The 14,907-nt window shown below is 56.7% G+C and overlaps 1 protein-coding gene across 1 annotated transcript; it reads left to right on the forward strand.

The window, feature by feature from the left end:
- Positions 1 to 1,718: 1,718 nt before the first annotated feature.
- On the forward strand, positions 1,719 to 12,957 carry UBXN6 (UBX domain protein 6). Its single transcript, XM_032465890.1, has 10 exons — positions 1,719 to 1,922; positions 4,849 to 5,012; positions 5,459 to 5,523; positions 6,536 to 6,664; positions 10,074 to 10,171; positions 10,634 to 10,709; positions 11,361 to 11,445; positions 11,555 to 11,905; positions 12,140 to 12,288; positions 12,805 to 12,957. The coding sequence occupies exons 1-10, from the start codon at positions 1,840 to 1,842 to the stop codon at positions 12,928 to 12,930; spliced, it is 1,326 nt and encodes a 441-aa protein (XP_032321781.1). The 5' UTR covers positions 1,719 to 1,839; the 3' UTR covers positions 12,931 to 12,957.
- The last annotated feature ends 1,950 nt before the right edge of the window (positions 12,958 to 14,907 follow it).

Below are 14,907 nucleotides of genomic sequence, written 5' to 3' on the forward strand. Positions count from 1 at the left end.
GGTTACCTATTGGTGCCTGATAAATTACCCCAGAATTTAGTCACCTAAAACAACATTTAATGTCTCATGCAGATTCAGTGGGCCAGGGATCTGGGGGGTTCTGGCTGAGGGTCTCTCATGAGACTGCAGTCGAGACATCAGTCCAGGGGTGGTGAGAGAGTATAGCTCAGTGGCAAGAGTGGATGCCTAGCATCCACTGGGTTCAATTCCCATACCTCCATTAAAAAATAAAATAGATAAACATAATTACCTCTCCTCAACAAAATTTAAATAAAATAAATAAATTTAAAAAAAATGAGTCACTAACTCCAACTCACATTCAAGGGGAGAAGAATTGGGCTCCACCTTTGGAAAGGGGGACTGTCAAAGACTTTATGCACATATTTTAAAACTACCACAACACTGTACCTAGATTCAGCAATTAACATTTTCCCATACGTGGTTTATATATCTGTGTGTAAATATATACATATTTGTTTCTAAACAAATTTGGAAGTAAGTTTCATACATCTAGCATGACATTTCACCCTTAAATACTTCAGCATTTCCTAAGAATAAGGAAACTTTATTACATAAGTAAGATACCTTTATCACACCAAAAAATCATATTTATGCCAAGATATTATTTAATATTCAGTCCATTTTAAATTTCTTCATTGTTTTAAGAAGTTTTTGCAGCTTTCTTTTTTTTTGTACCAGGATCAAATCAAGGTTCATGCACTGCAAGTAAGGATTGTGTTCCTCTAATCCTTTTAAATTAGAATCTTGTTTATTTTTCACAACATTGACTTTCTGGAGCAAGCAGGTCAGCCAGCTTGGAGAATGTCTCACATCCCTTGTAATTCCTGTAACTTAGACCTAGAGGCTTAATTCAATTGTCTTGTATTTTAAAATAATATTTTCTATTGTAAAATTAATAGAGCTCCATTAAAGAAAACTTGGACACTAGGAAAAAAGGGAGAAAAATCCCCTATAACCCCCCCAAACCCAAGTAACCTGTGTTAGAATTTTGCCCTTCTTTCCTGCCTTGTTTTTCCATAGCATGCTTTCTACCTGCTGCAAACTGGTGGGCAGAAAGCACCCTCTATTGCATTTGTACTCATTGCTCTAGTGTGGTGGGGCCGCCTCCAAGCTGGACCCCAGTGATCTCTTTCCAGTGCTATTCTTATCCGTATTTTGTAGACAGGAAACTGAAGTTCAGGAAGGTGGTCTGCACTAGATTCTTCCTTAAATCCCGCCCACGCCCTTGGGATAATCTCCGTCTCCTTAATTTAACCCCCTTGGGGATCCGCCATCGCGGGTCTCCAAACCCTAGCCCTGAGCATCCTCTTCATTCTCTCCTCCACTGTGTGCGTGGGGGCTACTGGGCTGACCGCGGGGCTGGGGTGTGGGGGCCCTGAATGTCCCCGCATTGAATTGGGACTTTATCGCGTAACCGCTGGGGAGCCAGGGAAGGTTCCTGAGCAGCGGAAAGGACAGAGCCATTGCTTTCTCCGTGAGGGTCAGTCGGCCTGTCCCTCCCTCTCTTGTCTCTCTTTGGAGAACGCGGTGAAAAGCGCTCACACACAGCCTAGGAGCGCCTTCGTTGCCGATGGCAACAGAGTCCTGGAGAACCACCGAGACGTGGCCCAAGAGTGCAGAGCGGTCACTCTGGGGCCAGCAAGACGCGGAGAGCTAGAGAGGCACGCCCAGCCGATTGTCACGTGGGTGGCCGCGCGAAGGCGGGACTTCCGGCAGCACTGTATTTTCTTTCCGGTTGTTAGCTCCTGCCGGCCCCTCCCTGACTGGGCCCTGCGCCCCCCGCCCCCGCGGCCCCCCGCCGCTGGGCCCGCCACCACCATGAAGAAATTCTTCCAGGAGATCAAGGCCGACATCAAATTCAAGAGCGCGGGGCCCGGTCAGAAGCTCACAGAGTCGGTGGGGTGCGTGACGGGTGCTGGGGCTTGAGGCCCGGGGGCAGGGGGAGGGTGTGGGCTGGGGGAGGACAGAGAAGGCGAGAGGCAGGGAGGGGCAGCAGAGTCAGGGGGTGGGGAGAGACCTTGGGGGGGCGGGGCAAGGGGGAAGTGGAAATAAGGGGGAGGGGAGGCCTCTGGGGGCGGGGCAGGATGGGCGAGGCCCAAGGGGGCGGGGCTGCAGGAAGTGAGGGGTCTGGAGAGATCTTGGCGGGCTAGGGTGGGCAGTAAAGGAGAGACCAGGGGAGCGGAGAATGGGCATCACTTAAGATTGGGGGGAATCTAGGTGACCGGAAATTGGGGACTGATCCTGAAGAAGCAAGTAGAGCTGGGGTCGCAAAAAGTTGTGAGACTTGGAGTCCATGGCAATAGGGACCTGGGCCTTGGTTCTGGAGCAGGAGGGAGGACGGGATGAGGTTCTGGAAGGCCAGGGAGTCTGAGGCGTTGTTGGAGGGGTGGTCAGGTACTTGAGAGGTCCAGATAAACTGGGGGATGCTGCGAGGGGCTGAAGAAGATCTGAGAGGAGAATGGAGGCAGGTGAGTGGAGGCGAGGAGCTGGAGGAGTCTGTGACAGGAAGGAGATGGGGGCTGTGTGGGTGATGGCTGAGCTGGCCTGGAGGCCCCGAGGGAGATCTGGGAGGGGAGGGAGGTGGCCTGCACTTCCAGGCCTCTGACTTGTCTGGGAGGACTTGGAGAAGAGAAGGGCCTGGGGGCAACACTGGAGACTCCTTGGGGAGGTGTGTGAGGGGTCAGTGCTGTGAAAAGCTGGAGCAGGTACAGATGCCAGACCAAGGGATGGTGGGCTGAGAAGGAGGCATCACTGCGGGGTGGGTTGTGCAGAGGGAGTCTCAGAGGGGCTGAGGTTGCTACAGGGAGCTACAGAGGGTGCTGGAGGGCCTGTGGAAGTTTTGGATGGGGAGTGACTAAGAAAGATGTAAGGCTGGGGAGGGGTCTGTGAGGAATGATGGAAGGGATTGTGAAGAGGCGGGAACTGGGAGGAGTCAGAGAGTCTGGAAGGCTGGCAGGAAGGGATGGTGAGGGAATCATGAGGCAGTGGGCGTGGGTGAGGGAGAGTGGGTGTGTGGCAAGGACATCAGGGCATCTGTCACAAGGATTGGGCATTCCTGGGGTTCCTGGGAGGGGAGCACTGTGTGGGTGAAGGAGGCCCATGAAGGCCAGGTCTGTGAATAAGGGAGGAAAGCGCAGGTCCTGGGAGCCTGAGGTGGGGAGAGGAGGGCAGCAGGCCCAGGGGAGCCGTGGGCCAGACAAGGGGGTCCGTTCATTTGTTCAGCAAGTAGTCAGTGGAGATGGGGGGGGCTGGTGCAGCTGAGACTGTGTGACAGGAAGGAGGTGGGGGCCGAGTGGGCGATGGCTCTGTCAGACTGGAGACCTGGGAGGGGAGGAGTGGGCAGTGAGATGGAGATCTGGGCTTCTGTGACTTCCCTGGAATGAGACTGGAAACTGAGGGTGTGTGGGAGGGTGTGTCCAGCACTGTTACGGTGGCAAAGAGAGAAAACCCCTGCCCTCTCAGGGCTCACCTTCTAGTGGGGAGAGTTGAACAAGTAAACCAATGTATAAATGATGAAAGATCAACCATGAAGGAAAATAAACAGTGTCAAGATAGGGACGTTGGGGACTGTTAGGTAGTCTGGGAAGGCCTCTCTGAGAAGGTGACCTTTGAACTGAGAGTTGGATGAGGTGAGACTCAGTCATTCGGAAATCAACCCCTGTCACCCACACACCCCTGTGAAGCAGTCTCTGCCAACCCGCTCCCAGACAGCACACTCCAGGCATAAGGCACAGAAAGTGCAAAGGTCCTGTGGTAGGAATGGTTGGGCCTATGTGAAAACAGCAAGGAGTGTAGATAAGATAGGAGTGAATGAGAGAAAGGGTCAGGTTGTAAGGGGCCTGTAGGCTTTGGAGGCTGCAGGATTCTCTTGTGCTTGTTACGGGGGCTTTGTGCAGAGGAGGGACAAGCCCTGGCCTGGGTTTTAGAAGGATCCCTCTGGCTGCATAAAGGGAGTGCGTGAGGGGTCTTGGAAAATGGCATTTTTATAGAAAGATCTAGATACCACATGGGGCTTGGGTGGAGCTACACGACTGGTCTTTTCTTCAGTGCGAAATCCTCAGCTATGGGGAGGGCTAGAGAGAGGGGCAGGGCTAGGCAGGAATCTCCCAGAGGCCTTGGGACAAGAAAAGAGGGCTGCCTGGGGATCTGAGCAGAGTGGCAGCGTAAGGGTCATGAACTGACAGCCTTGGTTCCTGAGAAGTTGGTAGAGATACAGCACAGATGATTCCAGCTACCGAGGTTGGGAGAGGGTCCTGAGGAAAGGAGGTCAGACCAGGTCATTTTCGTGCTAAGATTAGGAAGCTGCCCATCCCATGGGGTAATCACCTGCTTACCTCCCAGGAGGAGGGGAGATGAAACCAGATCTTTGTAACACACTCCACGCAGGGCTTGTGTGTGACCTGGCATGCTGCCCAAGCTTCCGTGACCCTCTGGGGCTTGTGAAAGGGGATCTAGAGACCTCCCCTAGAGGAATGTTGGTGTGAGGAATACACAGGCTGAACCCCAGCTAGCTCCTGGCACACTGCCTGGCATATAGCAGGTGCTCAGTAAATGAAGCCTGGATGTCTCACCGTTGTAGATAGTGGAGGGGGAGACTTCCTGAGGGAAGGGAGTGAGAGGCCTGAGGTCTCGGCCCCTGCAGACGGTAGGTGCTTCATGCCAGCTCCACGGCCCCACACTCACAGGCAGGCGCTCTTACCTCCACTTAACAGGTGACAGCTACCTGGCTCAGACTGGTGTAGGACTTGCCCAAAGGGGCAGAGCTGGGAGCAGAACCACCATCTGCCTGCCCCCACGTTGCCTCACTGTCCCTCTGTGTCTGCTCAGGGAAAAGGCCCCCAAAGAAAAGCCCAACCAGCCGGCGATCCGGCAGCCCCGCCAGGGACCCACTGATGAGGCGCAGATGGCGGCCGCGGCAGCCCTGGCCCGGCTTGAGCAGAAGCAGCCCAGGGCGCGGGGCCCCACGTCACAGGACTCCATCCGGAACCAGGGTAAGCTGCAGCCGTCCTTGGGCTGCTGTCGGGACGCAGGGAGAGGTGGTGCGGGCCTTTGCCCCTCCACCCTCGAGGCTGATCCTCCACTGTTCGTGGGTCCCAGACCCTGTGCTTGGCTCCGGGTGAAAATCATTGCATTAACCATTGATTTGGAGTTGGAGGGGTGGTTTAAATCACAGTTGTGAACCGGTCCACAAAGGGGAGATGCAGGTGAAAGGCAGAGGGGTCTGCCGTGGTCTGGGTGGCTCAGACCTCAGGGAGATTGCGGAGGGGAGACAGGAGGAACGCATGGTCTGGCACAGCCTGGGGGTTTGGAGAGGCGGTGGGGCCTCGTGGGACCTTGAGCTGCAAGAATTCGAATTTGACCCACGTGAGGATCCGGGCTGGGGAGGGCGTGTGCCTGGCTCACTGGCTCACACACCGACCCATACCTGTCTCTCCAGTGAGAAAGGAACTTCGAGCTGAAGCGACTATCAGTGGGAACCTGGACGCCCTGGGGACCAACACGGTAAGAGCCTCCCTAGTGGCAGCACAACATCCTGAGGGGCGGCCTGGGGTTGGCGAGCTGGGGGCCCTTAGAGGCCCTGCTTGGGCTCTCTCCTGTGTCAGGTGTGGGGAGGCTGGGGAGACACAGAAGAGATGTCCCAGTGGATCAGTCACCTCTGGCCTTGGGGTGTGAAGGAGGTTGGGGGACCCCACCTTGAAAGGTAGAGGTGGCTGTGGTGGAACGTGGTGTCCTCTGGGACCTGCATGCTTGGCACCTAACGACACCAGGCCCAGACGTTGGGAGAAGGACTGAACCTCCACTAAGTCATCCCCACAGCCTGTGACCCCATGAGAGTAGGTACTGTTATAGCTCCCACTTTCCAGAAGAGAAAACAGGTTCAGAGAGGTGAGGCCAGCTGTCCTCAATCATGCACCTCAAAACCAGCAAGGGCAGGACTACAGCCGTAGTCTGTCCTGCTCTAAAGCCCTTACCCTAGCACTGCCCTCTGCTGCCTTACTTAGAAGTAGAAGGGTGCCACAGAGACTGGTGCAATCAGGACAGGGTTCCTGGAGGAGGCAGGCCTTGAAGGAGAACTTGAGCAGAAAGGCTGTTCTGAGCAGCGCTTCCCGTCAGGCCTCACTGAATTTTAGAAAGGAGGAGACCCTGAAGATTGTCTAGGAATTGAGGGCCAGGGTGAGGCTGGGACTGGTCCAGGGCACCATGACTCCTGACTCTCCACTAAAGCCCCTTCCTCACCAGAGGGGGAATGGGAACAGCAGGAGCCATCGACTGAGCGCTTGCCCTGTCTGGAGCTGCCACACGTTCCTTACCTTGTTTAAGTCTGAGGTGGTCCTGTGGGACATCTTACAGACCAGAAGACAGGCTCAAAGGGGCTTGGCCACTTGGCCAAGGTGTCCCATGGCCAGTAGGCGGAGGGGACAGCATTGGGACCAGGGGTGTTTGGCTCCCAGGACCAAGCTCTCAGGGCTTTGGCTCACAATCCAAGCTGAGACGCCTTCACCCCTCCTCCCAGGTGCCTGAGCCCAAAGAAGAAGGCTCGACCCACCTGGCGGTGCCCGGAGTGTACTTCACCTGCCCGCTCACAGGGGCCATCCTGAGGAAGGACCAGCGGGACACCCGCATCAGAGAGGCCATTCTCTCGGTGAGTGCCCGCCCGCCCCGGTGCTGGAGCCGCCTCCCAGGAGCCCGGCTGGCACCGAGGCCCTGTCACGTCCCCACCTGCGTATGCTGTGGTCTGTTTTAATCTCTCTCTAAGGAGGTAATATTCACACATGGGATAGAATTCAAAATACAGAAGGGTAGGTGGGGAAAAGCTGCCTCCCGCCCACCTCCGGGCCACCCTCCCCGAGGCAGCTGTCGGTGGTGGTTTCCGTCCCTATTCAGACAGAGTCCTAACGCGTACAAACCACCGAAGCCTCTGTAGCTCCCCACACTTGTTGTGTTTTTATTTTATGTAACAGGTAATGTATCATTTATACCTGACGTGGAAACTGCTGGGTGTTATGTCAATACAGAGAGAACTCCCATTTTTTTCTTTTTTATTCCTTAAAACCCTGTATCTGGAAGTAATTTCAAACTTAAAGAAAAATTGCAAGAACTAAAAGAACACCTGAATACCTTTTACCCAGGGCCTGAGTTCCAGTAGGAACTTATTACTAATTTGTCTTACTACTGTTCTGACAAATTGCTGCGAACTTAGTGGCTTCAGACAGCATGTCTCTCCTCTTAGTTCTGGAAGTTAGAAGTGGGACGTGGGTCTCACTGAGCTACAGTCAGGGTGCCTTCTGGGAGCCCTGAGGGGAGTCAGGCTGTCTGAATTCCGTGGCTCCTTCCTCCTTCCTCCATCTTCGCTGCCCGCGGTGCCAGGCCAGGGCTCTCTCAACTGCCATCTCTCTGCTGCTCTCTCCTCTCCCTCATCCCCCTTTTAAGGGCTGGACTGAGTCTGCTGGGCTCACCCGGATAATCCAGGCTCATCTCCCTATTTTAAGGTCCACTTGATCAGCAGCCTCAACTCTACCTGCCTCCTTCCTGCCCCCGGCCAGGTAACTTAGCACATTCACAGGTTCCAGGGATCAGGACACACATATCTATCATTCAGCCCATCTTAGCCAGATTTGCCAGTTGTTAACATTTTTAATCCCATTTGCTTTGTCACCCTTATTTTTTTCTGAGCAGTTTGAGGGAAAGTCCGCTTTCTCCATACCGACTGTGTGCTGTTCACTGCAAATTGTTCCCTGTTTACCCAGCCCCACGTGGAAGAGCATGTGGGAAGGTTCATCTTTTGCTAGTGAGGACAGTTGATATGAAAACGTCTGCACGTCACTTCGAGCTGTAGGTTGTTCTGGAAGCAGAGCTCCTGGGACAAAGGACACTTGTGTCGGGCTTTGGATGGTTGTGAGCAGGTGACCCTGCATGAAGGTGTCCGGACTCACACTCCTGCCAGCAGCGTGACAGAGTACCCACTTCTTTGTCCCCTCCGCCATCACTGTTGCCAGACTTTTTTTTGTCTTTATCCAAATTGATAGGTAAAAACAAGAGCTTAGTTTTAATTTGCATTTCCCTTATTTTGGGTTAGGTTGGCTATGTTTTCATATGAGAATGCATCCTTTGCCCATTTTTGTGTTGGGTGTTGGTTCTTTTTCTTACTGATTTGTAGGCAGTTTTTTAATCAAGAAACTTAGTGTTTTGGCTGTGGTTCGAGTTGTGAATACTTCTCTCCGGTTGTTTACTTTTAGTCGACATACACCACGTTGCCACGTAGAAATTTTTTCTCTCTATAATTGGGTGTGTCAGTTTTATTTTATGGCTTTCGGGTTTTGTGGCATACTTAGAAAGTCCTTCCCCACCTCGGGATTAAAACAGTTCCATGGTTTTTCTAGTGCTTTTCTGTTTTGCTTTTTGTTGTGTGTTTTGTTTTAATGTTTAAAGCTTTGATCCAGCTGGAATTTATCCCTGTGTAGAATATGAAGCATGGAGCTAGTGTTTTCTTTTCTCCCAGATAGTTACCGATTTTTCCCAGTCCCCATTTATTGAAAACACCCGTCTTTTGGCCGCAGCTGTGAAATCTGCCCTTGTCACCAGGTAAATCCCTACATGGATTCTGTTCTTCCCGGACGCTCTGTTCCTTTGCCCCTTGTCTGTCTGTGTGCCCTGGCCCTAATTCAAACGAGGCTGCAGGCCACCTGGAAACATCTGAGAACGGCATTTGGAGCTGCGGCTCTTCCCCAGGGGGTGGCTCTTAGGAGGTAGGTGGGGTGGTCTGCCAGGGCTGGCCTGGCTCAGCCGTGTCCTGATGCCCCCATCTCACTGTTTCTCTGCAGACCTGCTTTCTCTGCCCTTTTCGGCCCTTTTGTCCTACTCCAGCAACTAAACTGGCCGGCTGGGCTGGGTCCCAACTTGAGGTTCACAGGAGAGCTGGCCTAGCTTGGATCCGACATCCGAGTGCCACCAGCGTGGCTGCTGAAGGCTCACGCCTGTGTAGTTTTAGGGAGGCGGCTGGGGCAGGGGCAGGGCCGGGGCAAGGCCCACACCTGCCTTCCCTGAGCTCTGAGCGTGCCCGGGCCAGGCCTCTGGCTGGGCTTCTGTGAGGCTGTCCGGGGTGACCTGAGCGTGCCGGCTTGTCTGTGCTCTGACACATCGCCTCTGGTGACCCAGCTGTCAACCGGACAGTGCAAATGAACTGGGGCTGATGCGGGTGGCAGCCCTGCTCGCCCTGTGCCTGTTGCCTTTCTAGGACAGCAGAGAAACGAGACCACATGGCGTGGCCGTGTGCGGTGGCTGTCCAGAGCGCGGGCAGATCTGCTGCGCAGTCTTGCTCCTCGCTTTAGCTGCCGTTCTCGGCCTCTCCCCGCCGGGATGCTGTTCACAAAGTCCCTGGCGTTGGGGGGCAGCTCAGAGGCTGGGCTGGCTGAGGGATCAAACGTAGGCCCTGTGACCTCTCCAGAGTTCCAGCTTCAACTCCCCCCCTCCCCAGGGAAGCAGGTGGAACCCCTGAGGCTCGGGGACTGGTCAGTGGTATTTCCACTATTTTGCCTCCCCAGCTGTGTGCCAGGCAGCCACGGGTCACAGACCTCTTTTGTGTCCTGTCTGTGCCACCTGTTTCTGAAACGCCCCTTGTCGGGCTGGGAGATTAGGAGGGGATGGTGCATCCACGGTGGCCACTGGGTTCTGGGTGCCCAGAAAGCTGCAGCGCCCTTGGCAGAGCTCAGTGCTGGGGTCGGGCTCCAGGGTCAGAGCGGAAGGCAGAGGTCTGTGTCAGACTGACCTGAGGGGTGGCGTCGGCTCAGCTGCCAACGCCCCCTCTTCCCTAGAGGTGAGGGCAGGGCCAAGGCCTGTGATGGAGTCATCAAAAGAGCTCTTCTTCCTTTGCTGCTGGGCAAGTACAGTTGAGTTTGCATCAGTCACACGCTGGGGCCTGCTATGAGACAGTTCCTACCATCATCACCCGTGTCACCGTTGCCACCTGAGTGCTGAGACCAGGCTGCTCAGCAGGCATGGCCTCCAGGCCCCGAGGTGGGTGCTTTCTGACTTGCTTTCCTCCCTCCTCCCAGCACTTTTCCACCGACCCGGTGGCTGCCTCCATCATGAAGATCCACACCTTCAACAAGGACCGGGACCGGGTGAAGCTGGGCGTGGACACCATCGCCAAGTGAGTGGGTGGCCCCATCCCATGGGGTCCCACCCTTCACTCCCCTGAGCCCTCAGGGAAGGGGCTTGGCCTCCTTGGGCCTCAGTTTACCTGTCTGTGTTATGAAAGGGTTTACCAAATCGGGGGTTCCCCCCGCCGGCTTCCCTTCGGGATCATCAGAAGAATGTGAAGGAGGCGTGGTATCTCCACCCCCAGTCGCCTGATTGAGCAGGTCCCCGGGGACTCAAAGGTCTGTGTTGCTCAGGAGTCCCCAAGCTGGCTCTGGGGATGGTTATCCTGGCTCTGCCTGCTCCACCCCTCTATGCAGGTTCCTCGGTGCCCTCAGGGGGAGGCAGGTCAGAGAAGGAGGCCCAGCCTCAGCAGCACCAGGGGCTGGGTATCCAAGGTATGATGGTAGCCTTCCCTGGGGTCACTCTTAGCATGAGCCAGTGTGGCTCTGAGTGGCTGTCCTGTCCTCCCCAGGTACCTGGACAACATCCACCTGCATCCCGAGGAGGAGAAGTACCGGAAGATCAAGCTGCAGAACAAGGTGTTCCAGGTGAGGGCTGCCACCAGGGTGACGTAGCCTGGTGTGGCTGGCGTGACTGGCGTGGCTGGGCCCATGAGGCCACAGGGGACCCAGTCTGGTGGTGGGAGCATCTAGCCTGCAAACACCCAGCGGTGCCTGAAGCCAGGCTGCAGAAGGGCCCCCACAGGGTTCGGGAGTTGAGGTGCACATGTCGTGCACAATACGCGACGTTGTCTGCTCTCCCTGCCACCCACAGTGTGTTTGACTTTTCTTTGAATTAGCTGGGAACACATTAGCACTGGGGAGGTTTTTCACACAAATGCGGACTTTTGATTTCTATGGAGAAATCGCAGGGTCCTGCCACCCTGGCCTGTAGTACCCGTGCAGCTGGCAGGGTACTGCTGTCTCCTGGTGGCCCCCACCTGCATCCAGCATCACACAGCCCGCCTCCCCACACTGTCCTTTGACTCTTCCTTCTGCCTCCTTCACCTTAGTGTCGACTGTTAGGGGTCCCAGGCCCTCTGAGCTTAGTCCCGCAGACTGCTTTCGGGATTCATCCTGTCCAGGGGCAGCCGCTGCTGAGACTGGGGCCTCTGGGCTGGGAGGGTGGTGTGGGCAGTGAGATTCATGGGGCACAAGAAGGCCCCAAGGGTCTTGTGTGACCTCTGGCTCCGCTCCCAGGAGCGCATTAACTGCCTGGAAGGGACCCACGAGTTTTTTGAGGCTATCGGCTTCCAGAAGGTGTTGCTTCCAGTCCCTGACCAGGGTAAGAGGGACAGTGAAGGGCCTTGGCTGAGCCTTGAGGAGTGGGTGGGAGGGCCCGGTGCGGGGGGGCTCCCTCCCGCGGCAGTGACATCAGTCCGTCTGTGCCCCAGAGGGCCCTGAAGAGTTCTACGTGCTGAGCGAGGACGTCCTGGCCCAGCCCGAGAGCCTGGAGCAGCACAAGGAGCAGCTGCTGCGCGCCGAGCCCGTGCGGGCCACGCTGGCCCGCCAGCGCCGGGTCTTCCGGCCCTCACCCCTGGCCTCCCAGTTTGACCTGCCTGCAGACTTCTTCAACCTCACAGCCGAGGAGATCAAGCGGGAGCAGAGGCTCCGGTCGGAGGCCGTGGAGCGGCTGAGCGTGCTGCGGACCAAGGCCATGCGCGAGCGGGAGGAGCAGAGGGAGCTGCGCAAGTACACGTACACGCTGCTGCGCGTGCGCTTCCCCGACGGCTGCCTCCTCCAGGGTGCGTGCCTGCTGCCCGGCTGACCTGCCAGGCTGGGCTCTGGGCGCGGCGTGGCCGCTGCTGCCTTGGGCTTGCTGGGCCCGGGAGGCAGCAGAAGGCCTCTCTGGTCTGAGCTCGTCCTGGGGGAGGCACTCCAGCCCCATCTTCAGGCGAGGAGGGTGATAGCTCAGGGGGCTGGGTGGGCCCAGGCGGGTTCCCACGAGCTCCAGCGCCACCTGCCTGTCTTGCCCCCAGGGACCTTCTATGCCCGGGAGCGGGTGGCGGCACTGTACGGGTTTGTCCGGGAGGCCTTGCAGAGTGACTGGCTGCCTTTTGAGCTGCTGGCCTCAGGTGGGCAGAAGCTGTCCGAGGATGAGAACCTGGCCTTCAATGAGTGCGGGCTGGTGAGTGCAGCAGGTCCGGGGTCTCTCAGGTTCTTGAATTCTTGATGAGGGGGATGCTCTTTAGTTTGGGGTGGCCTTAGGGGAAGGTATCCTGGGGCCAGCCTTCCCAGGTTTAATATGTCCCACCTTTCCACTTACTTGCAGTGTGATCTTGAGTAACTTCTTGTCTATAAAACGGGAGTGTGGCAAGTGTGTAGTCTTCTGAGCAGCAGGACAAGTGTGGCATTCGAAACGCAGGGAGTTACTGGGGAGGATGCAGGAGGGGGCCTGAGGGTGACCAGACCCTGATTCAGGGAGTCTGGGAGGGCCTGACTGCCCTGGATATTGGGTCAGCGTCAGCCTGGCCATTGCCAGAGGATCCCCTGCTACGGGGACGGACTGACTGCATGACTGTGTTGTCACTGGCGGGGAGTGGCCCCAGGTGGGCCTGGCTCCAGCTTAAAGATTTTAACATGAAGACAGGGCTTCTGTCACATAAAGGCCAGAGCAGGGCTGAGGCTTCTCATCCCGTTGCAGGTGCCCTCAGCCCTCCTGTCCTTCTCGTGGGACACGGCGGTGCTGGAAGACATCAGGGCCGCGGGGGCCGAGCCGGACTCATCTATCCTGAAACCTGAGCTCCTGTCGGCCATTGAGAGGCTCTAGTGAAATAAAAGCAGGGTTGGCTTCAGCCCCCGTGGGTCTGTCTTGTGCTCCTCCTGCCTCCCTCACACTCCTCTCGTCCCAGTCCCCCCACCACTCCAGGGCCTCCCGGTCTCCTCTGGAACCGCCTGCCCTGGCCCCCAGTGCACGTGGGTGTGGGGAGGGGCACTGCTTGGCCATGGACATGTGCTGTGACCGTGGCCTGGAGAGGACAGTCACTGTTGACCTGCGTACAGAACCCCCAGGCAGGAGGGCGGGCCTGCAGCATGGCCCAGTGTCCGTGTACTGTGGCCCAAGTGGCTGTGGCTGGCCCTGAGGTGACCGGCAGCAGAGGGAGACACTGGGCCTGTCAGGACAGTTCTGTAAAATTATGAACCTGAATAAACAGGCTGTTTGACCAGTTTCCTGGTGGGTCCAAGCTGTCAGGTGAAGTGTAGGTTTAGAAGCTGCAGAGTTGCTGGCCAGAGGGCTGGCTATGGCTCCTGGTGAAGTGGGACCTGCTCTTGGGGACGTGTCTGGGGGCCCAGGAGCCCGCGTGTCGGGGCAAGCTCTTCATTTCCTGTGCTTTCCTGGGGGGGCAATCCCTGACTGTTGTCTCCACCTGCCAGATGAGCCCACCCTGCTGGGGAGGGCTTCCCAGGGCCTGGGGCTGTCGGGGCCAGAGCTGTGCAGGCCTGGCAGACCAGGCTCCCTGCCGATGTCCACATCCTCACTCCCGGAAACTGCATGTCACTCATGTGATGAAGGGTGAGTTGGGAGATGGCCCTTGTTGTGGTGCTGGGCCCAGTGTCATCGCAGGACAACAACATGGAAGAAAGCGGGAGAGGGAGATGTGACGCTGTGGGTTTCAAAGACGGAGGAAGGGGCTACGAGCCAAGGAATTCAAATGGCCTCTAAAAGCTGAAAAAGGCACAGAAGTGGATCCCCTGGAACTTCTAGAAGGAACCAGCCCTGCTGACACCTCATCAGACTTCTGTCCCCTAGAATTGTAAGAACAGGTTTGTGGTGATTTGTTACCACAGCCACAAGGAGTGAGTACAGGCGGAACCCGGGGCCTGGAGTGTGGGCTGCACTTGCCTGAGCCTGGGCTCTAGACCACTCTCCCCGGTGCTAGTCCCTTCTAGACCCTTGCCTGCATGGGGGCCTGTGGGGCCTACTCCTCTGGCCTCTGGGAGATTGAAGCTTCCAGGCCCCAAGTATGAGTAGAAACAAGCCCCCCAGCCGGTGAGTAGCCCCCACAGTGCTTTGTCTCACATCTGGGCTGCCGGCAGCTCTGTTCTCACGTGGGGGCAGGACCTGGGCACCCCCCCTTACCGCCTTATCGCTGAAACCCAGCACTGCCTAGGCTTGTCACTTTGGTCTCACGTTCCGCCCTCAGCTGCTGCTGGGAGTGGCTGCAGCTTGTCAGGCGGCAACTGACATGGCTTTAAGCTGACCTGACCGGTGCAGGTAGTCACATCACAGATGGGAGTCACACGTGAGCCCCGTCCCTGTGCTGGCGCTCGGCAGCTGCACCCAACCTGCGGCAGTTAGTCCTGGGTGGGGCCAGGGTCCTCCCAGGCCTGGCAGGGGCTTTGCGCCACACAGTGAGCTCCCCGATGGCGGGGTCGAGCTGCCTTCTCAGCTGTATCCATGGTGCCCCCCTTCTCCCTCGGGAATGTCGACAGCAAATACAACGTGACGGGAAGGGCTAGCAGGACAGGAGTCTAGTTCCCTGTGAACTCTGCCCAAACCCCAGTTGCCCCGGCCTTCACCACACGCTCGCACACCTCTGCAGGGCCTGTCACAGTCCCCGTGTCGGGCTGCTCCGGGGCCTTGCACACCATGCTCAGGTGCTGTGCTGGCGCCACTGTCCTCAGTTTCGATGCTTCCCTGAGGTGTGGCCTTACTCAGAAGTCAGCTCTGGAAGCCGGGTTTCAGCTCATGGAGGTTGGAAATACCCTCTGCTTGCCTACCTGAGGAGCAGGAGGGTTTAACTGG

The sequence above is a fragment of the Camelus ferus genome, chromosome 22 (assembly GCF_009834535.1).
Source record: "Camelus ferus isolate YT-003-E chromosome 22, BCGSAC_Cfer_1.0, whole genome shotgun sequence".
In the NCBI taxonomy this organism is placed as follows: domain Eukaryota; kingdom Metazoa; phylum Chordata; class Mammalia; order Artiodactyla; family Camelidae; genus Camelus; species Camelus ferus.

Excerpts from the sequence above, each read along its gene's own strand:
- UBXN6 (XM_032465890.1), top strand. The coding sequence starts at position 1,840 with ATGAAGAAATTCTTCCAGGAGATCAAGGCCGACATCAAATTCAAGAGC. Across the intron at positions 5,524-6,535 it reads ACGCCCTGGGGACCAACACG|GTGCCTGAGCCCAAAGAAGA; the intron begins GTAAGAGCCTCC and ends CCCTCCTCCCAG. Across the intron at positions 10,172-10,633 it reads GGCGTGGACACCATCGCCAA|GTACCTGGACAACATCCACC; the intron begins GTGAGTGGGTGG and ends TGTCCTCCCCAG.